This window comes from Aphelocoma coerulescens, chromosome 1A, assembly GCF_041296385.1.
Source record: "Aphelocoma coerulescens isolate FSJ_1873_10779 chromosome 1A, UR_Acoe_1.0, whole genome shotgun sequence".
NCBI classification, from domain to species: domain Eukaryota; kingdom Metazoa; phylum Chordata; class Aves; order Passeriformes; family Corvidae; genus Aphelocoma; species Aphelocoma coerulescens.
The window spans coordinates 52,386,694-52,412,122 of record NC_091014.1 but is presented as its reverse complement, the minus strand read 5'-3'; the positions used below and the strand labels follow the sequence as shown (position 1 = coordinate 52,412,122).

At 48.5% G+C, this 25,429-nt stretch overlaps 1 protein-coding gene across 1 annotated transcript; it reads left to right on the top strand.

Moving 5' to 3' along the window:
* The first annotated feature begins 108 nt into the window (after positions 1–108).
* Positions 109–25,185, top strand: SREBF2 (sterol regulatory element binding transcription factor 2). The gene is made up of 19 exons (XM_069002651.1): positions 109–293; positions 4,640–5,026; positions 5,947–6,128; positions 7,280–7,420; positions 9,186–9,407; positions 10,524–10,638; positions 10,831–11,012; positions 11,793–11,985; positions 12,929–13,110; positions 13,787–14,060; positions 14,398–14,567; positions 14,774–14,942; positions 15,506–15,626; positions 17,141–17,250; positions 18,534–18,666; positions 19,164–19,332; positions 20,503–20,688; positions 21,581–21,692; positions 22,324–25,185. The coding sequence occupies exons 1-19, from the start codon at positions 212–214 to the stop codon at positions 22,542–22,544; spliced, it is 3,351 nt and encodes a 1,116-aa protein (XP_068858752.1). The 5' UTR covers positions 109–211; the 3' UTR covers positions 22,545–25,185.
* Positions 25,186–25,429: the final 244 nt, after the last annotated feature.

Genomic DNA, 25,429 nt, shown 5'->3' with positions numbered 1-25,429 from the left:
CGCTGACGCGCCATCACACCACGCGCCGCCGCGGCCGCCGATTGGCCGGGGGCGACCTGGTCCCATTGACAACAAACCGCGGGGGGCGCGCGCGCCGGGGCCGCGGGGGCGGGGCCGCGGGCCGGCCCAAGATGGCGCGGGGTCGGCGGCGCCCGCCGGCAGCGACAGCAGCGTCCGCTTGAGCGCCCGGGTCGGCGGCGGGCCCTGCGTGATGGAGGGCGGCGAGCTGGCCGCCGAGAGTATGGAGACCCTGACCGAGCTGGGCGACGAGCTCACCCTGGGCGACATCGACGGTGGGCGCCGCGGGAAGGAGCGGGGTGGTAGGGTGGAGGCGGCGCGCGTGGGCTCCTCACGCGTGGGTGGGGGGAGCGCTCGGGTCTTCCCGCGCAGGCCCGCGGCTGCTGGGGTAGGAGGCGTGGGTGGGTGGTCCTTGGATCGTGATTCTGGAGTGTTCCCCGAGTGCGGAGTGGGAGCGCAGGGTGGGCGCGCTTCCCACGCGGTACGGGCTTCCACGGGCGCGGGGGGGAGCGGGGATCCCCAGTCCCGGCTGCGTACAGGCGGGGGACGGAGCGCGTCCCCCCAGGCAGCGCTTGCCTGGCGAGCGGCCACGCGTGTCTCCCCTGCTAGGGGAGCGCTTCTGAGCGACTTTCGTGGGGCTGCCCCACGCCTGGAGTCGAGGCCGTAGCCGCAGGAGGGCGGTGGGGATGTGGGGGTCCGAGCCGCCGAGCCCACCCTCCCACTGGTGGCCGGCCTGGGACGGGGTCGGGGAAAGTGATGACCGTGTCCCCCTGCTCCTGCCGCAGACTCGCGGGGCAAGCCACACTGCCCACGTTTCCCTCGCGTTCCCTCGTGGCTCGCTTAAAGTAGGTGCTGAACGATGGCTGAAGCTGTGCCGCCACTAGTGCCCGTGGGAGGCCGAGCCTCTAAGCCATCCTGCATCGAAACAGCTCTAACTGCTTAAATTTCCCGTTTTCCGTGTCATCCTAAAACTTTACTGCATCCCTGGCACAGCTGAGATCTGTGAGAAAACCCCTGTTTTCCACTGAAGTGCAGCAAAATGAAGCGCCTGCGTGTGACGCCTATTTTATGTATATTTTTGGCGACACGAAGCAGCTCCTGAAAACCCCATTTAAAATGACGTTTCTCGGTGTGGTCCGTGCTGTAGGCTGGTGGAGATGAGCTCCTGCCTTAGGTCACTGCTCTGCAGGCTGTAATCCCAAAAAGAGCTCAGTTTTGGGGGTGTCCAAAATATCCTTGTTTAGCAGCTGGGAGATAAAATTATATCAGTACTTTTAGATTTCTAATTGACACTGATTTGCCATGTAGCTTGGGGCCGGATTTATACTCCTTTTTTTTCTTTTGTCATAAAAGAAGAATTTACCCTGTGAGAGCACATTTGGCTTAGTTATTATTGCTCATAAAGTTTGATAGTGCCCATTGAAGGTGGTGTTCTCTGTTGTTTAAGCACCACGTAATGAGTTCTCAGGTTCCACGTGGAAACTGAGACGAATTGATGAACCCAGTGATGGCTCCAAACTGAGGTGTGCCCTGGGAGGTGTGATTCAGAGCGATGAGTAACTTAGGAAAACGAGCTTCACTTTCCTCCCCAGCTCCAGGGGTGGATTTTCCTGGAGAAGGCAGGGGGAAAATGTATGACAATCCTGCTTTTTTTTTTTGTGCTCTAGCATGGATTAGTCTCAGGGTTTGAAATTTTGAAAGGACTTTCATTTGGTTTTTAAGTTGTCTCATGGGTGTTCCTCTCCCAATCAGACTGAGGGGCTCCTCATTACCTGTTGCGTGGATTTTGATTTTTTGTGGTGGATGTTCTCAGAGATGTCAGTGCTCACTGGGTTCATACTTCCAGACAGGGCACAAGGGTGACCAGGGAGCCCCAGTGCTGAGCCCAAAGGCTCTGCCTCCTGCCCTGGCACAAACTCCTCCACCAGCCATGGGCATCTTCCTGCTGGCAAGGCGCTGCTGGGTAACATCGGAGCATGAGGTTTGAGTCGGTTGGAGGCCAAAGCACATCAGGGTTCAGGACAGACAGGTTGTTTCTGTTGAGGCTGGGATCTCCACTGCTTTGTGTTTCTCAGAGCATCTCCAGGAGTGTGAGGACGAGCAGCCTCTTGTGCTGGAGAGCTGAGCCACCACCTGGGAGAAGCAGCTGAAGCCCAGCCCTTGCCTTTCTGCCAGGTATTCAGGCCCTGGGCTGATGAAAGCAACAGAAGCCCTTGGTGGGCTCAGTTTTGGTTTTGTAATACCTTGTTGACGTTTTTTAGCCTTGGGTTGGGCTGGGATTTTTTTTCTGCTGTAATGTCACTCTGCTTTAGGGCCTGAGACCTCTCCAGCACAGAGGGTGCAGGTGCTCTGGTGACACTGGGTTTATCACTGATGGCTGGTCCTCCAGAAGCACCTGAGTTTCTCACAGTGAGTGTAGACACTCTGATTTCTGGGTAGGTGAAGGTGTTTTAAAAGGCAGAGATTTATATTTTGGATGTTGGCTGTTTCTTTTGCTTTTAATTTTTTGTGTGTTGTTATTAGGAAAGCTCTTGGGCCCTTAAAAAAAGGTGGGTTTGATCTCCTGGCAGTCTTAATTCATCAAAATTAGACTTGTTGCATTTAGTCAAAGTTAAGTCTGTCTTAAAGATGTGATTTAACTTGTGAGAGCAGGAGTAGGTTTTTTTTAATATTAAATCTACTGCACTGAACACACCATTCTTTAAAACACAGTGCTTGAAGTTTTGTTCTTATTCTGGAATTTACTCTTCCAGAGCAAATCTCATCTGATTTATGTTTATTCTTTACTTGCAGTTGTTCTGTCTGATAAGGAAATAGCAATGCTATCAAACAAAGAGTTTGGGAAGTAGTTTGGATTATTAATTTTATCGTGTTCAGGGTTATTTGGGATGGTCTTAGCTGCAGTCAGTTGGAATGTGGAGAGCTGTTTAATACCCATCTAGATGTTAATCTTAAAACAGCCCTCCTTGCTCTGCTAGTGTTTTGTGAAAGCCAACTAAGGCAATGCATTAAAAAAAAAAAATCTTTCATTCCTCTAGTGAAAAGTGGAGACAAGGGTTTGGTCCAGCTGATCCCCGAGGGTGGCTGCTGCCTCATGCTGGGGGAACTGTGCGTCCCCACTTAGTGTCAGGTTATGAACAGGTCAGGAGGTGGATGAACATCTCCTCCCAGGCTTCTCCCTCCAATAGACTCTAGTTCTTGAGAGCAGTGGTCACGGCCAGTGTTTAAATGTGTGTCAGGGTGTGGAGGGATTGCTATTGGAAGGGAAGAGTAGTAGTATCACAGAAATAGGTTGAAATGTGTGTTGAGGGAGCAAGAGGCTTGGAGGAGGATTCATCCCTTTGCTCTGTTTCAGACAAAGGAGTGTCAGACAAATTAATTGGATAATGTGTGGGTGGCATTTCAGAGAGCTGAGCAAATTAATAGCCCTCTTATTGCTGGGACATAATCCATGGAAACTTCTTGTCAAAAGTTCACTGCTTCAAACCTGCCTCATAAATGACAGCAGCAACATCCTTTGGGGTTTGTGAATGAGAAAGGTCCTAGTGTAAGGAGCCCTTTGCCATATTTTTTCCTGTAAATCAGAAATCTATTTTTTGCTTCCTAAACCCATATTTATTATTTTGTTGTAAGTTCTCTTAGGTTTGTGGGTTCCCTCTTTTCCTATTTCCAGAAAAAAAAAAAAATAGCACTTTCAGAAAACCATGGAAGAGCCAGTGCAGCATGGGCAGATCCTGGGGCGGGGAAGAATGTCTGACTCCTCAAGCCACTGCCTGCACACAGATCAGGGGAAGCATTCAGGTGTCTTAAGGTGCCTAATTGGATTAAATTGGATTAGATTGAGGGAAGAGGAAGCTCTTCTTATGAGCAATGATCTCTTGGTTGTGAAATGTTCTCCTCTTGGGAGAAGGCCTATAGTGTTGCAGTAGGAGCCATTTGATGTGGGCTGATAAAATCCTGGAGAAGGTGGGATGGAAAGAACCTGTTGCGCAGTGACTGCAGGCAGAAAACCAGCAGAAAAAGTTATTCTGATGTTTTAAACACATGCATGGATTTCTTCTGGTACAGTTTTATAAAGTGGTATTTCCTTCTGTGGTTTTTCCCCAAAATTTGTTATGCTTATAAGTAAAAAAAAGCTAAGATGAATTCTGATCCTGTCTCTTCATTTTCCAGATACTCAGTGGGGCACAGTACAGATAGGGGGCTTGAAAGCTCCCAAAACTTGGATGGGAGAATGGTTAGTATTGGAATTAGGGAGGTGCTTAGTTTCTTCCTTCTGAAAGGGTTAGACTGAAGGAGTGATGGAACAAGACTCTAATACTTTAGGTATATATTGGAGATAGCTTTAAGTTCTAGTCTGTGCTTGGATCTTGTTGTCTGGAAAAGTGTAGGAGGGTCTTACTTTTTGCCCTGAACAGCAGCAGCAGTGCTGTGCTGCTGGCTACCTCTTGGTCTCGCTCTGGAGGTGTTGCACTGGTGTGATGTGTTCTCTGAAGGTTTTGAAGGACCCAGCACTCCCTTCTGTGCACACACGCCATAATTCCAGTCCTCATGTAAGTGGCGGGTGTCAAAGTATGCAGGCGATGAAATAGTGTTGAAGTAATTTTCTTCTGTTTTACAGAGATGCTGCAGTTTGTCAGTAATCAGGCAGGAGACTTTCCAGATTTGTTTTCGGATCCCTTGTGCAGCACCTTCCAGGGTGGCAGTGGCAGTGGCAGCAGCAGTGGGACCCTGGAGCCGCAGTTGCAGCGGCCCTACAGCCAGGTGCAGCTCCAAACCTTCCCGCCACCCCCTGCATCCCCCCAGCTCCAGAGCCTGCCGGTCAAAGCAGCGCAGACGACGCCTCCAGCCCCTCCACGCTCGGCCCCTGTCCTGCAGCCGCGGCCCTCGCTGCAGCCTCAGCTCCAGCAGCAGGCCGTCATGATCACGCCGACGTTCAGCTCTGCTCCCCAGACCAGGATTATCCAGCAGCCAGTCATCTACCAGAATGCAGCCACAAGTTTCCAAGGTAGTGCTTGCGCTGCTCAGGCTACAGGTGTGCCTGGTGCACTCGAGATTTCAGGGTGCTCAGGCTGTGGATGTGCCTGGTGCACTTCCAGTAAGTGGCGTCAGTGTTCAAACTCCAAGTGCATCCTCAGCCATGACAGGCTGGTGATCCTTTTCTCGTGATGCTGTGTGTGGGGTGTCCCTTCTCCTACCTGCCTGGATTTGGAGTTGGGGAGCATGAGAAATTGTTGTAAATGAGATCTTTAGTGGTTTTGTGTGACCTTTTACCATAATTGTTGTCTTGCTCTTCTCCTCTGGCCTGGCCTTCTGCCCTATGGCTCTTGGGAAGCTTGAGAAAAGTATGTCTCGAAAGATTGTTGTTGGCAGCCCTGTTCTCCCACTGATGGGTGCACTGGGCGGATCCAGTCTGTCTGACATGGCAGTCTGGAATGAAGGCACATTTCATCTACCGAACTCTGGAGCTCAGTACTTGCACTGAGCAGTGACACCTGTAGGGATATTTAGTGGTGATGGGATCTTCCTTTGCGAATGCTGAATGACTTGATCCTCTTTAGTAGGTGTTGATTCTTTACGTGACAGACAGGATCCTATGGTCTATCAAGACCAGGGGGAGTGGGAAAATGCAGGTTGGATGTCCTGCATAATGCCACTGAAATAGTGAGTCCTGTTCTATCAGACTAAAGGGTTTTGGCTTTATTTTCTCTTAGCTGATCCTCGTTCTTCCTGGAAAGCTGCTATTCTAAGTGCAGTGTCCTCTTGCAGAAGGCACCAAAGCAGCTGGAAGGTTCCCAACATGTGGGATGTGTTAGATGAATGCTGCCTACTAAGAAGCTCTGGGAAGAAGAGGAGTGATGCATTTCCGGGCTCCAGGAGGGAGACCTGCATCTCTCGTCCATTTCTGACATCTCTTCTGCTCTTCAGTTCTCCAGCCTCAAGTCCAGAGCCTGGTGACATCCTCCCAAGTTCAGCCGGTTACGATCCAGCAGCAGGTGCAGACCGTGCAGGCCCAGCGAGTGCTGACGCAGGCTGCCAACGGCACCATCCAGACCTTAACGCCAGCCACGGTCCAGACTGTTGCTGCACCACAGGTCCAGCAAGTTCCCGTAAGTAAAAGTGCGGAATGATGCAGGGATCCAGCAGAACAAGAAAGTGCTTTCGTGGGTCTGGTCTCCTGGCTTGCCAGGGGAGAAGTGGTGAAGCCGGGTGATCCTGGCTAGGATTGCTTTTGCACAAACATTTTTAAACCTGAGAGGTATTTCTAGCCAGCCTGTGTCCCAGAAGCATTTTACTTCATGCAGGTCATGTGTGACCTGCATGTGTGAGAGTCCCTGTTGTGAGATGTGATGTGACTTCTGAGCCATGCTCAGCAACCGTTTTCACCGAAACGGTAACTAAATGTAGTCTAAAATAATTTTTTTGACTTGATGCTACCAAACCCAGTTGGAAACTTTACTAGAACAGGCTCTTTTGACTTTTGCGTACTTTTTTGCAAGTCCATCACCTCTATCATATCTTATAAGGACTGGTTGATACTGGAATGTGTTCTTCCAATTCTTCTGTCATGTTTTTTTTTTTAATATTTTTACTGTTACAGTGCCATGTGATTTTTTTTTTTTCACTCCTGTGCATCTTTGTATTAAATAAAAACGTTTGTCTATGAGACTCAGTATGACAGAGTTGCTGTGGTTCAGTTGTACTATGCCATCTCTGTGTTCTCAGAGGGTCAACAAGGTATTTGAAAGAAATAAGAGCAAAATAACTTACAGTGGATTTTGGTCTGCTTGATGTTAAAGGTACAGATCTTTTCAGTGAAATTGCAGGGAGAAGCTACCATGGGTGTTTGCCAAAGCAGACTGTCCTAGCTGTGTTAGACTGAACACTCAGACAATTAATGTAGAGAGCTAATTATAGGTGTAATTGGAGAGGGGAAAACAGCTTTTCCATCAGCTCTTTTGTGTTTTTACATACTTTTTTATTTCTGGTGACTGATTTGAAAACCGCTGTCGTGGTGGTTCCTCTGCTCCACTCCCTCCAGCGCTGTTCAAACTGTCTCCTGCTTAGAGTTTGCATTTGGGCCAATGGAAAGCATCGAGGTGATGCAGGGTGCAAGTGAAAGAAATACTCACCCTGCTCTTTTGCCATCCACTGAGTTGTAAAGCTATTACAACTCTGTCAGTGCTTACCTCTGGCTCCTGAGATCATCAGGGAAATACGTGCCTGCTCTCCTCTTCACCTGTAACTCCTTTCAACCTAGGTTCTCGTCCAACCTCAGATCATAAAAACGGATTCCCTGGTCTTGACAACCCTGAAAACAGATGGCAATCCTGTGATGGCTGCAGTACAGAACCCAGCGCTGACAGCACTCACTGCTCCCATTCAGACCACAGCTCTGCAGGTACCCTATGGATGTCCTTCTATCCCTCTCCTCAATGATGTCCTCTCCTATTAACGCAAGGAAGAGACTTGAGCTTTAGTATTCTGCAGCAGTGCAGACAAGAAGGGGTTTTGAGGGCTGTTCTACACACATCCAGGGTGAATAATACTGCATTTTTGTCAAGGCTAAACACACAGATTGTACTGTTTGGCAGCCTCCCATGGCCAGTAAGCAAAGACCAAGGGCACATTTCTGTTTACCTTTTTCTGGTATTACAAGGAGAGGAATATGACCTAAAAACTCAGTCCAGTTTTTAACTTGAAACTGAAAGCTAACTGGCTCAGAGTAGCTGTGGAACTTCCTTTTGCCCCTTTAGTAGTGTCTAATAGTAGTATATTGAATGTGACAACTGATTAAGCTGCTTTTCGGAGGGCATTTGCAGTGAGGATTTGTTATAATCATTGGAGGTGGCAGTTGAGCTTCATGGCCTCCACTTCTAATCAACTCTTAGAAACTTATGCCCCCAAAGAAACATTTATTATGATACTGTGTGTTCTGAACAGATATCTCTGTACGCATATTTACTTGGGGAGATAAATTTGCACGTGTGGACCTAAATTTTGACTTCTTTTGCAATAGCATGGTATGCTTCTTAGATGCTTATTAGCAGCCAGGCTAAGATCTTCAATTAACCTGCTTGCTTTTAGATGATGTTTTCACACAACTTGAGGCTTAAGAGATTGTGTCTATCTGAGGCATGTTTGAACACATTGAAATTTGGTGGATATTAGCCAAGGAAAGGTATTATAAGACTTAAATTCACTTATTTGTCAAGTTCCATCTTGAAGTGAAACTAAATTAATTTCTGGTATCCCAGTTAGAAGGCTATTTCAGAGTGAAAATTGTTCCTGTGATTGCTCATAGCTAGTTGCTCTAGGCTAGTTATTATTGTCTTTTGACTGAAATAACTCTTACTCTCCATAGCTACTTGCTTCCCTGATCCTTGGTGTACTTCAGAGAACACAGGTGCCTTTCTAAATCCTGCTTTGCTGGATTAAGCAGTCTAAACTTTCTTTCACTACAAGTGTCCTAGGAGCCCCTCTGTGCAACTGTTCTGATGGGATTCATCATATTTTATCTCTTGAGTACATACTGCTTTAGTTTGCTGTAGATGGTCTGTCCTACATCTAGATGTCCAAGTTTGAGCTTTTCACACTGCTGTATATCACTCATTAGTCTTAGTTCCTCATATTAAGGCATTTTTATAGCTTATGGATTTTTTTTCTTAATTTAATCAAATTCAAATCAACTGCATTCCTCAAGCCACAGGTTGTTTTTTCATAGTTGGATCCTTTCTAGCATTGTCATTACTAGTTGGAAGTAGTGTGGGTTGTTGCTGTTTTGATGACTATTTATCCAAAGAAAAGGTGGATTTGGACACTTGGAGTGTGAGGATTGTAGGAACAAGGAGGAGCCTCAGTCCCTTTCTTTATTTAAGTGGATGAACAGAGCGTAGTGTTGGCAGAAGTGTTGATGTGCTTGGAGAACAAGAGATGTTCTTATTCCACAGTGACCAGTGTGGGAGCCAGAGTGACAGATTTTCCTGTGTTGCTGTGCCAATGCTTGTGCCAGCTAAGAAAGATGGAAGGAATTTGGCATCTCACATCTTTCCTGAGCTGTACCAACTTTTCCTGATTCTTTTATTTACTCCTTTTTCTTTTGCCATCATAAACCTTATCTAAATTGGCTGATAGCTCTTGATACTTGTTACATGTGGTCTTTGTAGACCCTCGTTGGGAGCAATGGGACCATTTTGACCACTATGCCTGTGATGGTGGGACAAGAAAAGGTGCCTATCAAACAAGTTCCTGGGGGTGTCAAGCAACCTGAACCACCTAAAGAAGGAGAGAGGAGAACAACTCATAACATCATTGAAAAGCGCTACCGGTCGTCCATAAATGACAAAATCATTGAGCTGAAGGACCTTGTCATGGGGACAGATGCCAAGGTAAAGATGGGGAATAAATGCAAATGGGGTGCCATAAATACTTTGTTTTCAGGTGCTCATTGCTCTACCAAAGGAAGCATTTGGGTACACGTAGCTGTTAGTAGTATGCACATGTGTATTGGGGTAAGACTGGTGAGAATCACTTGTGCTTGATAATTGTATTCAGGAAGGGTCATGTGTAAAATATTACTTTTACTATGCTAGTGGTACTGCTTCTTGAAAATAAGCTATGCCTTATGCATTCATTCTTACATTAGGTCTAACTTAAAATAGGCTCTCTAGGTAGAATATCCAAGTGGATGTTTTCATAACTCTGCCAAACCAGATCTTGCTTCAATTAAGTTTCCTTTTCCATGGGACTGCAGTAAGGATGAGGGTTTACAGAGCTTACCAATTTATTTCCTTTAGCTGTTGAGCTGTAAAAACTCTTGCATGCTCAAATATTGGAAGCTTTCTTGCACCACATATTCAGGCTTTGTTCCTATTTGCTTTACCTCATGCTGGTGGAGCAGGCAGTAGTATTCTTGATACCTTCTGTGGCTGCTGCACAAATAAGTGCACTAGTGAAGTCACCTCCTATTGCTGGAAGTGGAAGCTTACTTTTTGAAAACATGGGTAATGTGCAGTGGTTTCATAGTACTTTTGACTTATTTTTGGAAGATAAACTTGCCCACTGCTGCTGGAAGCAAGGATTTGCATGGAGATGGCCAAGCGAATGAGGCAAGGAGGGAACTACTTATCTCAGAATTAAGTGGTGATCAGACAGCAGCTTGTTCTATCCCAGAACTGATCCACTTCATTTACAAACTATGGTACTTTCAAAGGACTATTTCTGGCTGAAACTTAGGTGTGAACTCCATTGTAATTTGGATGTTAATCTGTTTCCATTGTACTGTTTTTATAAGGTCTTTGAGAGACCTCAGTCCTTGTGATCTTTGTCTGATACCTTGCCCACAGAGCATGCCCTGCTATTGGTTCCTTTGCAGCTGCTGAGAGGTCCTTTATACCCTTTTCTGTCACCACGTGATACAAAGGGTTGTGGTATTCCTAAAAACAGGGGTCACCCTTTGATACTCTTAATATAAACAGCTTTTTGTACATTTTAATTCCTTACAGATGCACAAGTCTGGAGTCCTGAGAAAAGCCATTGACTACATTAAATACCTGCAGCAGGCTAACCATAAGCTGAGGCAGGAGAACATGGTTCTGAAGCTGGCTAACCAAAAAAACAGTAAGTTGTGGAGGCTCTGCAGCAGAGGGGAGGCAGTCAGCATGAATGTAGGATGTATCTTGCCGTTTCTTATCCTTGACAGAGGTTCTATCAACAGTGACCAATCTTACTCCAATGACAGAGCCAGTCTGAGAGCTACTGACAGGAGTCAGGGTGGAGAAAGAGGTACATAATGCACTCTGATTTTTGCAGAGCTGTTGAAGGGCATTGACCTGAGCAGTCTGGTTGACAATGATGTGGATCTGAAGATAGATGACTTCAACCAGAACGTGCTGCTGATGTCTCCTCCAGCTTCTGATTCAGGATCCCAGGCTGGCTTTTCCCCCTATTCCATTGATTCAGAGCCAGGAAGCCCGCTCCTTGATGATGCAAAGGTATTTGTGACTTTAATTGCCAAATTCAAGGCATCTCCTTCAGAATATGTAAGAGCCAGAATTTAAATTCTTAGTCTCAAGAGTGGAACCAGCAGACATCTGGCAAGCAGGTCTGGAGGGCTTAGAGAGCCTTTGTAAGGATGAGGAAGGTGCATGTGTGTGTCTTACCTTTCTTTAAATGACTGAGACTATTTCCTGAGCTGTATTACCTGAGCCGTACCTTAGCTGCTGAAAGAACTGTGCTTATCCTTCAGCCCCTGTACAGTCTCTGTGGACTTACAGAGCATGTTCATGACCCAAGGAGCCCATGGCTTTCCAGGATATGTATGTCCAGGGAGTAAAGCAGGAGAACTTGGAAATGGATGATGACATCAGTTGTGGTTAATGAGACCATAAGTAATCAGAGGAAAAAAAAACTGTTAGCTGTCTTTGTCTTACGGGTTTGTTTTGTGGCTGTCAAAGAAGTGGGTTTTCTGGGAGATCCTTAAAAGAGTAAGGGCAGCAAAGGTTAATCCTAGCCTAACCCAGGGATACAGTTAACACCTGAAATGACTGGACACAGAAGGAAGTTGAAGGCATTCAAATATTTCAGCCTTATCTTACTAAGCTAGGAAAAGCTTTACTGGAGTTCTTGCTCATCTAGAGCTCAAAAGCAAATTTATACGTGTTCTGTTTCTCCTTCTTCCCTACCCCTTTCTTGGCATAAACATTTTTTTGTGCTCCAGAATGGTAACCATTGGGTTTTTTCTCGTTTTTCTCTCCATTCCTATTCCCCTGAAGGTTAAAGATGAGCCTGACTCTCCTCCTGTGGCACTTGGTATGGTGGATCGCTCTCGAATACTCCTCTGTGCTCTCACATTCCTTTGCCTCTCCTTCAATCCGCTGACATCCCTCCTGGACGCTCGAGGAACCCCCGAGTCCGACAGCCTGGTGCGCCATGGCTCTGGCAGGAACGTGCTGACAATTGAGTCAGGTAAGGAGCTAGGATGGTTTGGGCCATGGAAGGTGTCCAGCCTTACGTGGTCTCCCTAAAAGCCACCTGCAGCTGCGACGGCTGCCGGTCACGAGGTGGACGGTCGGTGTGGTTCAGTAGGACGGGTTTGTGTGTTCAGGGAGTTGTATGACCTTTGTTTAGTGGGTGGGGAGGGGCAGTAATTCAGGGCAGGGTGTGGAAGGAGAGCCAGCTTGGATGTGGCTCCAGTTCACATCCAGTGTTCCTCTTGCATAAAACCAGCCATGGCTCAGAGTGGTGAGGTTGAGGCAGCACTGATTTGTAGCCCAGCAGCCTGGGTTTTTGGCATAGGCCCTTGAAAAGTAGTTCAGGGTAAGGGGTGTCCTCCTGTCTTTACCAAACTTTGAGGCATGTTCACACTTTGTTTTTAAGGTAACTGATTTTTGTCACTTAATAAAGTATTACTACACCATTGCTATGGAGTCTTGCAACTGGCTTGTTGATACACTCATTCCATAAAATTCATAGTTAAAAATACAGCTTAGGGGAGAGGGTTGGGGGATGCTGTAGGCATGCAGTTGTTTCCCTGACTGGTAAGTATGGTTCCTCAGTGTTGCTTTGTAAATTTAACTGAGATCAGAAAATGATACTGGAGTATTGAGTACCTGTGGGTGTGTTTTACAGAAAAATCAGAAGACAACTCCTGGAAAATGAAGTGCTGATTCATTTTTTTTATACATCAGTCTTGTAAAAATAATCATTTAGTTGGGAATGTTGAGGGTTGGAGTTTGGATGAAGAGGTGTTGGTATATGTGTTTCCTGATTGAACTGCAGTCTTTGCAAAAGCTGATTAAACAGGTGGCATGCATAGCCAGACATCCTTTGGGGTCTGTGCTTATCATGTTGCCAAGCTTTTGGTGTCCAGGTTAAAATTTAACTTTCCCTTTTGGGATGTCCATTGTAGATGCAGCTGGTTGGTTCGGTTGGATGATGCCCACCCTAATCCTGTGGCTTGTGAATGGAGTGATTGTACTGAGTGTGTTCATAAAGCTCCTTGTGCACGGGGAGCCGGTGACCCGGCTGCACTCGAGGTCCTCGGTCACCTTCTGGAGGCACCGCAAGCAAGCGGACCTGGATTTGGCACGGGTAAAGTTGACTTGGCGTTTTGCATCAAATGCATCTTTTAGGTGGGATTGTGGGTAAATGTTTCCCAATGAGGCAGTGGCTTGGCACCTGCAAGAGCATGGTATCCCCTGAGTGGGCCATCCTGTCTGATTCCAGAGAAGCTGTTGCCAGCAGATTGTTCTGAGCAGATTGCTGTCCTCCTCAGCCTAAGTTAGTGAGTCATGGAAGCAGTGGAAGAGGCTCCTAAGTTCCGTCCTTGTTCCTAGCTACTGCATCTTGTATCAATTTTTGGCAGCAACATCTTGGGTTTTGTCCAGAATCTGGCCTCTGCTCTGTCGGTCTGCTGTCCTCCAGCCTCTTGGAAGTCCTCTTTATTGCTGAGGAAGCATTTGGCTTTTGATAGGGGGACCCTGAAATTTCCATGGTGTTTGACAAGGCAGGGAACTCTTTTCACCTAGTGCTGATGTATCTCACAGGCAGTGCAGGATCAGAACCACGTGTGGAAAGTATGTGTAGGGCCAGATTTCAAGCCGGTTGTAAACTGCTGTTATGTTTTCAGTTTCTGTGTTGATGTCCCTCTGCCAAAGATCTTGTCCAGACTTGCACGTGAGTTCGTCTTCTTCTCAGTGCCAAGGAGGTCTCAAAGTGTGTCTGATAGTGATTTTTGTTGCTGAACCTTTCATTGTGTTATTTGCAGGGTGATTTTGCTGCAGCTGCGTCAAACCTGCAGACTTGCCTGTCGGTACTCGGACGAGCACTGCCAGCTTCCCGCCTGGACTTGGCCTGCAGCCTGTCCTGGAACGTGATCCGCTACAGCCTGCAGAAGCTGGCGCTGGTGCGGTGGTTGCTGAAGAGGACTTCTCATCAGTGGCGGGCTAGGGAGGCCACTGCAGGATTCGAGGATGAGGCCAAGACCAGCGCTCGGGATGCGGCCCTAGCGTATCACAAGCTCCATCAGCTCCACATAACAGGTGGGAGCAGAGGTGGCAGATCTGCTGTCTGGTTTTCCCAAATGAGGAGACTCGGAGCTGACCCTGGAACATACAGGGAGAGCACTACAGCCTCTCTCCTCTGGGAGGGCTGTGTTAGAAATTAGCCTGACAAATTCTGGGACCACGTATTGAAACACAACAGGTTCATGTAATAAAAGAACTCTGTAAGAACAGCTGAAACAACTGCAGTATAAGCTTCTCATGTCAACAGGTTTTTGTTGTTTCTTTAGGAAGGAAGCCCTGCAAATTATGGTAGTATTTAGTAGCTGGCACTACTGATTAAAAATTAACACTTTTCCTTCTCCTCCTGGTACAGGTAAACTTCCCTCCAGCTCAGCTTACTCGGGCTTGCACATGGCGTTGTGTGCTGTGAATCTGGCCGAGTGTGCAGAAGAAAAAATCCCACCCAGCACAATGGCAGAAATCCACCTGACGGCTGCAGTTGGCTTGAAAACCCGCTGTGGAGGCAAGCTTGGCTTCCTAGCGGTGAGTTGTCTTATCTTCCCCGATCACACCCTCAAGCAGAGATCTAGGAAAGCCTGGAAGCTGGCACTGCTGTATCTTGGAGAGGGCATCTGCTATAGCACTACTGCAATTATGATACCAGCTGTAGTCATGATACGACCTTTGTCCTTGGTGGTGCTGCTCTTTCCCTAGATACTGTTCTCAATCTTGTCCTCTCCTTTCACCAGAGCTACTTTCTAAGTCAGGCTCAAAGCCTGTGCAGCTCAGAGCGAAGTGCCATTCCTGACTCGTTGCGTTGGCTGTGCCACCCCCTGGGACAGAAGTTTTTTGTGGAGCGAAGCTGGACAGTGAAGTCTGCTGCGAAGGAGAGCCTGTACTGCACGCAAAGGAATCCTGGTGAGATGTGTGTGGCATCCCAACACTTTGAGCCTGGCAGTCTCTCCACTCTTGTCTGGGACAAAAGTGGGTGTCATGTCTGAGAGCTTGTTCTTTTCTGCCCAACCTGCTTGTGGTTCTGATGGGTGAGAGGGCATGAGGAGCTGAGATGTCTCCTCAGCCTGCATGGTCTGGCTTGCCTCCCTTTGTATCCTGCGCTGTGTCATACTGCTCATCGCTTTATCTGCTGGAACACAGCCCAGAGGTGGCCTTGAGTGTCTGGGGAGTGACTTTGGGGTGACTAAGGTTTATCCTCTGCAGAGCAGAGTCCTCACTGTTTTGCTGAGAGGCTGAAGTGCCAGAGGGATCTTTGGCCAAAGGCTGCAGCTTTATAAGTGGATTAAAAGGATGAAAAAGACCTAAAAACTTAGTCTTTATAAATCATTGCATTAGTTCCTCAAGATTTTCCCTCTACTATTCTTCCTCATGCTCTTTCCTACATTTTAATTCTTCTTTCTGGGTGTCTTGGGAGGTGTCTACAAGGATATTCAAGTTAAATGGTTTTGTTTATCCTTCTCCTCTAGCGGATCCCATTGCACAAGTCCATCAGGCATTCTGTGAGAACCTGCTAGAGCGAGCGGTGGATTCACTCGTGAAGCCTCAGACTAGGAAAGAGGTAGCGGGACAAGAGGAGGAGGAGTCGTGGTGAGTATGTGTGTCCCACTGGGCACTGCTGGCCACAGCAGCAGGCTCTGAGGCAGAGCTTGTATAACCACTGACCAAGTGCTATGGGGCAAACTGAGTGGTTAGTCCTTGTTAAAGGCTTGGAATCGCAATGTTAGTCTGACCACCACGGTTTATTAGCAGAGCAAGCTCTGCCTCTTTGTATTAAAACCTCTTAAGTCAAAGGTGAACCTGGGTGTGGTGGGAATTTCTGGTGTTAGCTGGGGTAATACTGGTTGATTCCTCAACTGAATGGAAGGCACTTTCTCTGCTGAGATAAAATTTAATGTTCAGGAGCACTAAAATTAGCGTGCACCTACCTCTGCTGTAGACTGGGACGTATGTCCAGGGCTTTCAGAGTGTGAAGGTCTGGCATGTCAGAGAGTGAACCCAGAAGCTTGCTACTTTGTGCATGAGTGTTCTTCTGACTGAAGTGCAACATTTACCGGCAGTAAAGAATCAAACAGACGTGTGGCAAGAGGAGGAAAGATGATGTTGGATGAAATTGTCATTGTCTCTAAGCTCTTTGACCAAATGAAAGGGGAAAATAGGTGGAAAACAGTAGCTTTTTGTACTGAACCATGTCCACCTTTCTCCTGGACTCCACAGGAAGCAGAACCCCAGCCTTTGCTAGTAATTCAGCACTGTTTCTAGCTGATCTCCAGATTTTCTGGTGCCAGGCAAATGTTACATACATATATGGGAAGCTCTATAAGGATCCTGTCTGCAGAAAGTATGGGTAAAAGCCTCAGATGGGAAGATAACCCAGTTTCCCTACCTGTGGAAGGAAAATACTGTACCCTTAGCTTTGGGTTTTTTTTCCAATCTCATGTCTGTTTCCTAGCAGAGAAGGAGCAGCAGTTTGGTTTAATTGCTTGTGATCAGATGCTGCTGTTGATGAGAGAAGGTAGCAGGATTTAAATAAGGGAGGTGGATTGTCACTATACTAGTGGGAGTCCTGTCTCCTCATGGGAAGGACTAGCTTTAGTAAAATAGCAAACTTTTTTGTCCCCTTCTAGGGGTGGGAGCTCAAGATCTTCATCTGTAGCATGTCCCAGTAAATTAGGTCATTGCTGCATATGCTATTTTCTCTGACCAGTGTTGTGAACATGCTATTACTTCCATTCATATGTATTTGCATATATGCAAATAATTAGAGAAGTGTAGTTCAGCCTCTTTTGGAGGCAGTGATTGAAAAGGAGCCTGTAAACAACTTGTAACATATGTCTGTGTTTGAGGTGAGACTTGAGGTTAAATCTAGTTCTGTGCTGGTGGTCATGAAAAGGGAGATGTGAGGCTGCTCCTTTTGGAGCATCGCTCTGCACTTTACTCTCGGGGTGGTCTCTTCAGTCCAGCAGTGTTGTGTTACTTGAAGAGCTTGAACTCTCTGTGGGCTTAATGGGTCAGCACTGTTTAAAGATGACTTGTGAACGAGTAGTGCCTTGGTATCTTCTGTTTGACAGCATAGCAAAGGCCTGCCTTGCTTCTTGTTTCAGTGAATTCTCGGGTGCCATGGAGTACCTGAAATTGCTCAACTCATTCTTGGACTCGATGGGAAGTGGAGCCCCACCTTTTGCCAGCAATTCTCTACTCAAGTCTGCCCTGGGTAAGTCTGGCATACCTGAAGCTCTTTCAGCCGCAGGATCTACTGCCAATACAAATTCCCGCTCCCTACCACCTCTCAAACTCCAGTCAAGGATAAATGCAGTCCTTGGAGTGAGGCCTGATTGCATGCCAGTGTGGTACCACTGCTCAGACTGGAAGAGAGTGATTAAGAAGGCTTGTAAATTTGGCTCTGTGTTGTAATGCTGAGTGCCCAGCTGGGATTGCTGCTATTTGTATTGTTGGGCAACATTTTATTTCCAATCTGAACCCTGTGCCCTCACCTGAGAGCTTGCTCCTGGCAATGCAAAGCAAGAGGAAGGGTGGAGCATATAAACAAACATAGCAGCATTGCAGTTGAAGTACAGGAAGGGTTTTTTTCCACTTAATTACCTATTGAATTGGGTGGCCCCCACTTTCACAGTAGCTGTCAGATATATTCCTCAATCTCCAGAGACCTGCAGCCTCTGCTCTAGGCAAGCTCTGGGCGTATATTGGGAGGTGCTTGTTTTGGTCCCTTGGTGTATATCTAGTGGGCCAACAAGGGCTGCAGAATCCCTCTGAGCCATGGGCTCATCTGGGCTGGGTTGGTAGCAGGCTGCTGGAGTATTTGTCTTGCTCGGTGTTGGTACAGACAGCACCTGGCAGCTCACTGGGATGCTGGTGGAGCTTTAGACACAGGCTAACTGTGCTGTACCTAAAATGTATAGAGCAAACATAAAAGGAAAACTAAATAATTATTTTTTTAAAGAGAAGTCTGTGTTCAGGTCAATATTGTCATGGAATTGAAAGGCAAGTTAGAGTAGCAGAACATATGTCTTTTGGCCCTCAGTAGGCTTTGGGAAGTTTTTGAGGGGATGTTAAATAATGAAGGAAATTACATAGGGAACCTGATGTACTGTTTTGATGGTGATTAGTGCCGATCATGAGTGTATGTATGAATGGAGTTGTTATTTTGGGGGGGTGAGTGGAGATCATTGACAGGAAGGAAGTCAACAGTTTCTAGACAAGTTGGTAGGGTAAGTTCTTGTTGACAAGATACAAATGCGCCATCCAAAACTCTGCTTGCAGTCAGATGTAGGGTGTTTGCATGCTGCCAAGTTCCTTTGTGTTCTTGCAGCACATTTCAGCGTTCACATGGATGGCTGAGTTCCCGTGGGATCAGTTTGGGCTCATTAGCATCAATCCCAGCAGAAGGCACTGGCAAGGGCCCTCGATACCTGTCCTCACAGTGTGAGGGAGCCGGGTGTGCTCTCCTGGGCTGCAGCTGATGGTTCTGTTTTGCAGGTCCCGACGTGGTGTGCCGGTGGTGGTCAGCAGCCGTGGCTATGGCAATTGCTTGGCTCAGAGGGGATGATGCAGCTGTGAGGTCACATTTTGCAGAAGTGGAACGCATGCCAAAATCCTTGGAGATGTCCGAGTGCGTAGGCCTCATACACTTTTCAACCTCCTGAAGGGGTGACTCCTTCCCCTAATGCTGTCCTGTAGGGTCACACCTACCTGTGCTCTGGAGCTGCATGTCTCCTGTGCTCTGCTAGTGCCAGTGTGCTCAGCAGTTCATGTGTAGGTCAAGGCTTGCAGACTGATAGTAAAGCTGTGGACTGGAAGTCACGGTCGTAGTTGCTTCTTTTGGGATGTCTTTTGGCTTTGTTCTAATTGCACAGTCTCCCACATTCCAAAATCAAGCAAAACTCACATGGTGATGGAAAGGATGGTGTCACTATCTCTGTTCTTTTGCACTAAAGAATCTTTGCCAACTTCCTCTCATTCCTCTGTGCGGTCTGTGTAGGCGAGGAACAATTGCTGTCTTTTTTCTGTCTAAGGAATGATGGTATCTCTTGAAGGTGGGAGAGTGAAAGCTGATGTTGTGGCAGCATGACATGGTATTGCTTGAAAGCAGCCTGCTTTCTGTTTCAGGAATGCCCTGGTGAAAGCCACCTTCTACATGTGTAAAGCCATGCAGGCCTCTCTGTCTGGGAAGGCAGATGGACAGCAGAGCTCTCTGGGTCACTGTGAGAGGGCCAGCAGTCACTTGTGGAACAGCCTCAACATGAGCAGTGGCATATCCAGCACTGTCCTCAACAATGTAAGCATTATAAGCCCAGGATAACACGTGGTCTGTCTTGGTTGTAAGGCTGGTCTTGCTGCAGGTGTGTCACTTCCCCGTTGTAGCTGCATTCTCCATTCACTCTGTGTGTCATGGGGGTAGAGGGGAGACTTCTTCCCTATCCTGCAAAGGGCATTGCCATTGTTCTGTTTCTTCTGTATGAGGGAGCAGAGCCACAAGTACAGTGTCATCTCCCCAGGCACAGTCTCAGCTCTCGTTCCTCTTGTGCCAGTAGCTGTCACCCCTTCCTGGTGCTTTGAGCAGTTTGAATTTGGTCCTGCATAGATGGAAAGTATCCATCTCTCTCCTCCAGGTCAAGTTGGTGATACCTGTAAAACAGGACGTCACTAAGTTGAGCCTGCTCTGTTTCAGGCCACTCTCATGAGTGTTTGAATCCTCTGACACAGAAGTGTGACTATGCTGTGCTACTCCTGAGTTTGTGTGGGGCTTGTTTCTCTTCTTTCCAGGATTACATAAAGCTGGAGCTTCCCTCCATGGCATATGGGACGTGGTTCTGGTCCCTTTCGTCGTTGCTGGGTGGCAGCTGTAGTGCATTGTAGTTGCATTGCATGTTGTGGCAGTGACTGTGCAATGTTTCTGCAGTGCAGTACAGAGGCACTCTCCGTTCAGCAGCACAGGCAGAGAGCCCTCCCAGAGCCGGGAGCGGTGCTAGGGGGCAGCAGTAGATGGGGAAAAGGGGTTTGGCAGCTGCTGTCGGCTGTGCCAAGACTGCCTCTTTTTTCTCTGCAGGTAGCAAGGCTGTCTTTGCTGTTTCCCACTAGTTAGCGTCACTGTTTGGGCAGGAAAGCCTTTGCAGAAGGCTGTGTGTCCGTGGGATCAGTTTGAATTTGTTGGCATTGATCCCAGTGAAAGGTGCTGGCAAGGGCACGTAACATTGATGCAATGTGCCCTTGGCACGTGTTTTCTTGACCTCTTGGTTGAGAGATGCCACTTGGGCGAAACGCAAAGGCCTGCTCCCTTCGGTGCATTGTGGGGGGTGACACAGCGGGGAGGCCAGGGGAGCCTCCAGGTAGGCAGGAGGTGCTGTGGCTGCCTTCCCAAGGGCCGTGCCAGCAGCCATGGAGCTCATTCTGTGCCCAATGCTGTGTGTTACTAAGCGTGTGTGCCTGGGCACCTTGGCTCTTGCAGATGATCCAGCTGCTGGCCTGTGACTTGCTGCTCTCCCTCCGCACCAGCCTGTGGCAGAAGCAGGCGAACGCCAGCCAGGCGCTGGGTGAGACCTACCACGCCTCGGCCCCCGAGCTGACGGGCTTCCAGCGCGACCTCGGCAGCCTGCGCAAGCTGGCCCACAGCTTCAGACCCGCCTACCGCAAGGTGATGGCTCACCTCCCTGGCCAATCCACCTTCAGCTTACCTATAGCCCTTCCTGGGGGTAATGGGAAGCTGCTGCCCTTGGGAACGTAGGGTGTATGTGGGCTTGAGTGCTTTGGACACTTGGGGTGGGATGGTCTTCCACTACCAGCTTCCATACTTTCTGTTGCTGGGTGATGAGGGAGGCTCCCGTGGGAGTTCAGTGCGTGTGGGGAAGTATCCACTTTAGCTTTTGCATAGAAAACCATCAGCACATGTGTATTGCCAAATACCACGGCATCCTGTCTATGAAGGTGGCTTCAGACTGGGTCTGTCCCTCTGGGGAGTGTGGAAGGAAGCTTCTGCAGCCGTGCTGGCTCTGCTGATTAGCTGGAGGGTCAGAAGCCTTCTGCATCTGTAGATCCCCAGATGCTTTTTTGGACATTTTCCCCCTTCTGTTCAGTTTATCTAGTTATAAGCCTCTGTAGAGGAAGTATAGTCTCATACTTGGACACGAGAGTTGTCCTGGTATTCTTCAAATTCTGGATTTTAAAGTTTGGTGCTGTTATCAAAGCACTGCACTAGCAGCCTGGGTTGAGAATCCTGCCTGGACCACAGTGCCAAAGTTTGTTCTCCAGTTTTCCTACCTTGTTTCTTGCTCTCAATCCTCCCCCTTTCCAGGCCACTCACAGTTAGGTGTCAATTTTTTTTTCCCCTCCTCATGGTTGCTCTGACCTGCAAATTCCCCAGACAGGTGGAGAGATGAGGGAGGAGTGTGGAAATGGGGTCTCTGTTTTTGTCAAGGTGTCAGTGCTCCGCTCTTGAAATGTGGTGGCTGAGGGATGACAGAAGTTCAGCCGCAGCGTCGTCCCTGTGCCAGCCCACCTCTCATCTTCCATCCTGCCTTCCCTTCCAGGTCTTCCTCCACGAGGCCACGGTGCGCCTGATGGCGGGTGCCAGCCCTACCCGCACCCACCAGCTGCTGGAGCACAGCTTGAGGCGGCGCACGCCCCAGAGCAGCAAACAGGGTCAGTCCTGGGGCCCAGGCAGTGACCCACTGCCTGTGGGGCTGGGAGGGGGCAGCCCTTGGGCAAGGTGTGGGGGCATAGATACAACCTGCAGTGTCTTCTGCTGTGTCAGGATACTGAGCTGCCATCAGCCTGTGGCTCAGACAATGCTTCTGCCATGTTCTCTACAAGCCAGCTAACGTGGGCTGCCAGCCCTGGGCTGGAGATGTCGGCGAACAGGCTGGAAAATATTTTCCTTCATGAAGCTACACGTGCACAAAACTTGTCAGTCTGGGGTTTGGAGCAGTCAGTGCAAAGGCAGGAGCTGGGAATTCTAAAGGGAAGAGCCAAAAGATGAAGGATGTAAGGGAATGGGCAAATGTGCATGCCAGTGTTGGGATGAGCCCTAGGAAGTCAACTGAAAGGAACTGTCTCTGTACAAGACAGGACTGACAGTTCCTACCTGACTCTAGCTCAGTGCTCTCTGCTAGCCTAAAGGCCTTCAGGGTGCCCCCCTGCTCTTCACTCAGCCAGGGGATGCCAGCCAGAGAAGCCTGTGCTCGGTGGTGGCAGTTGAGGGCCCGTGTGGTGGGATTTTCTCATGCAGGTGATAGCTCTATTTTGAGTTTCTCTCTTTCCTCTTTGCCCATAGGTGAACTGGACACATTGCCGGGCCAAAGGGAGCGAGCCACAGCCATCCTGTTGGCCTGTCGCCATCTCCCCCTGTCCTTCCTGTCCTCGCCGGGCCAGCGAGCGGTGCTGCTGGCCGAGGCCGCCCGCACCCTGGAGAAAGTGGGGGACAAGCGCTCCTGCAACGACTGCCAGCAGATGATCGTCAAGCTCAGTGGGGGCACGGCCATCGCTGCCTCCTAACGCTGGCATGGGGTCCCTTTGTGCAACGACAGCCTGGTTGAGCATCAGCCTGGACTTCCCTTCTGGAGCTTAGAAAAAGTGCTAGGTTAGGGCTGTGCTGGTGGGATCATGATGGGGTGGGAGAGGGAGGGAGGGGTTTGGGTTTGATTTTTTTCTAAACTTGCCCCAGGTTTAGCTTTACTAGCCTCCTTGGTTGTTCTCAGGCACTGCAGCAAGAATCTGTCTAGTTGTGGTTTTTGTCACTATGCCTGGGGCTGTTGAGAAGTGCTGCCCCGACACTAATCACCCGTCCCTGCTTGGGAGAGAAGCCCACAAGCCCACGGCACAGAGAAGTGGCACATCCCGTGTCTGTCCTCAGGGGTATTTTGTTCCCTTTCCAAACACCTCTGCAGAAAGAAATCTCTGGGGAGGGCAGAGGATCTGTTCAAGCCTTGTCCCATGGGGCTGCTGGGGCCTGAGGCTGTTCCCAAAAGAAAGGGGAAGGCACCAGCTTTCCTTGAGTTGTGTGTCAGGAAACTGAAGCCCCCTAGACCCAACTTACCTAGGTGCTCTGGGAGTATCGCTTGGGGCCAAGTACTGCCCAGAAAATTTCTCTACGGTTTTTATACAGGTTTTTTTATAGGAGTGTTTGTGGCTTTACAAAAACATGGGGAACAATGCAGCAGATTTCCCTTCCTTCTGCTTCATGCCTCTTTTCCTGTGATAGCTGCCTCCAGTTTTCAGCAGGGGGTGGGTTTGTAGCAGTCTGCAACAAGCAGAGCCTGATAGAAGACCTTGGCATCCTGGGTCATCTGGTGCTGGGTGGCAGCAGAGGTGGACATGCTGTGCCCCGCACTTGGCATGAAGGGTGAATGCTTCTCTGGTGCCTTTTTGTTGATGCAGGAACAATTTTTAGAAACATTTTTTTTTTATTTTACTCACCTCCCTGTCCCAGAACTTGTCTTCAGGTGTTTCTCCTTACCTTCTCCAACTGCTCCACAGCTCCTGCAGGATTTGGGAGGCACTGGTTCAGGGTGCAAGTCTCCCAGCTTTGTTTCCATTGCTATTCTGAGCAGTTTGACTTGCAGGTGTTGAATTGCCCATGACTTTCCAGGAGTGGGAGGTGGATTTGGGACACGGAGGGAACGGTTTGCCCTCTTTCCCTCTGCCTTTCCTGTTGCATCTCTCCAAAGAAGTGAAGAGTGGTTGCCCTCTCACATGTGCATATGTGGAAACCAGCCTTTGCCAAGTGGGCATCACTGTTTCAGCAATGTGTACAGCCGGCATGTTCTCCATGTTGGCAGCTCGAAGCATTTAGATACAGGCAGCCATCCAAACCCATCCTGTCCCAATCAAGCCTGTACTGCCCAACTCCTGCAAACTTGGACTGCTTTGCAAGAAGCTTTTACATGTATCCAGCAGAGAGGCATGAGCTCCTTCAAAATGAGAGGAGAAAGATAGGGGCTTGTGGTTTCCCTTTGCACAGGGTCTTTTGGCATTTGGGAGGATCATTTCATGTGCTACAGTAATTGAACGCAGGTAATGCTAGTCCTGGAGTTTCCTGGCTTCAAGAAGATGGAAACTGGGACCAGGAGAAACCCATCTCCCAGCAAAGCCTGTTCCCAGTGATTGTGGTCTGTAGCTGTGGACAAAAGCATGGGGACCAGAAGGTGTTTACCTCCCTCCCCCACTTTATTTGGGGAATAGCTGGTGGACACCCAGCTGCCTGCAATGGCCGGTAGCCTGAGCTTCTTGTCCTACTGGCAGGGGTGTCCCTTGCTTCCCGGAGTCGGTGGTTGGAGGAGGAGCTCATTGTTTGAGGGGAAGAGGTTGCTCTCAAGAGTGTCTGATCAGTGTAGGGGATGCTCTAGTGACACCAACTTCAGCTTTGAGCAAGTACCCTAGGTGTGCAGAACAGCTCTTGAGTTTGCACACACTTTGATTGCCCATTCCCAAGTTCCCTAGCTTATCAGTGATCCTGTTTTGGGGGGTAGATTGCCTCTTTTTTCACCTTCTGTGGCTCTCATGCTGTTTTCATTGTCATGGGGTTTTTTTCCTAAAATACAGAAACTCCTTGCCTGTGGCAACCTCTGAGTTATTTTGCATTTCTCTAGGTCTGCATGCAGCACGTGGGAAGTTCTGTGCTTTAGTAAAATGGGAGGTAAGGCTTTGGGAAAGCAGTGATGCTGAGGTTTCACTCTGTCACTAATGGTAGTCTGAGCCCTGGGGGCTGGTGGCAGGGAATACTGGCTGGGCCAGGAGCTGGGAGAGGCTGTTGGGATGAAACCCAGGTAATAAATAGCGTGAACCACCAAGGGTCCTAGCATGGCTGGTATGTCTCTGCCCCCTCCAGAGTGAGGGATCTTTGCCCTGTTTTTTCTACACTGTTCAAAAATTTGCTGTCCATCTGTCCCTACAACTTTTTTTATATGTGTGTGTATATACTGTAACTTTTTGGTTTGTGGTTGGGAGGAAATTGTTTTATGGATTATGTGAGAAAAGTCTATTTATCCACATGGAGTTCAGAGTAGGGATGCTTTGTGATATGAGATGCAACTGGTGGTGGGGAGGTTCCCCAGAGATATATCTGCTGTCTGAAAACCCTGTTCCAGGGCTCCTGAGCATCTGTTACCTAATAAAGACGAATGTTACCACCACCTTCCACCTGCCCTCTTTATCTTAGCTCTGTTCGTCCCACCCAGCAGCTGCTTCTAAGCAGAGGTGAGCTTGAAAAGTCCTTTAGAGACATAAAACCTCCCAGGTGCCTTGGGAAGCTGTGTCAGTCCTTTGTCCAGATAACCTGGAGAACAGAACTGCACGGCTTGCAATGAAAGACAGTCCCTTGGTGGAGCAAGTGTGGTGTCTCCATGCTCCTCTGGAAGCAACTCAAGAGGATGATGGCTTGA

Excerpts from the sequence above, each read along its gene's own strand:
- SREBF2 (XM_069002651.1), top strand. The coding sequence starts at position 212 with ATGGAGGGCGGCGAGCTGGCCGCCGAGAGTATGGAGACCCTGACCGAG. Across the intron at positions 10,639-10,830 it reads GCTGGCTAACCAAAAAAACA|AGCTGTTGAAGGGCATTGAC; the intron begins GTAAGTTGTGGA and ends TGATTTTTGCAG. Across the intron at positions 14,568-14,773 it reads GCAAGCTTGGCTTCCTAGCG|AGCTACTTTCTAAGTCAGGC; the intron begins GTGAGTTGTCTT and ends TCCTTTCACCAG.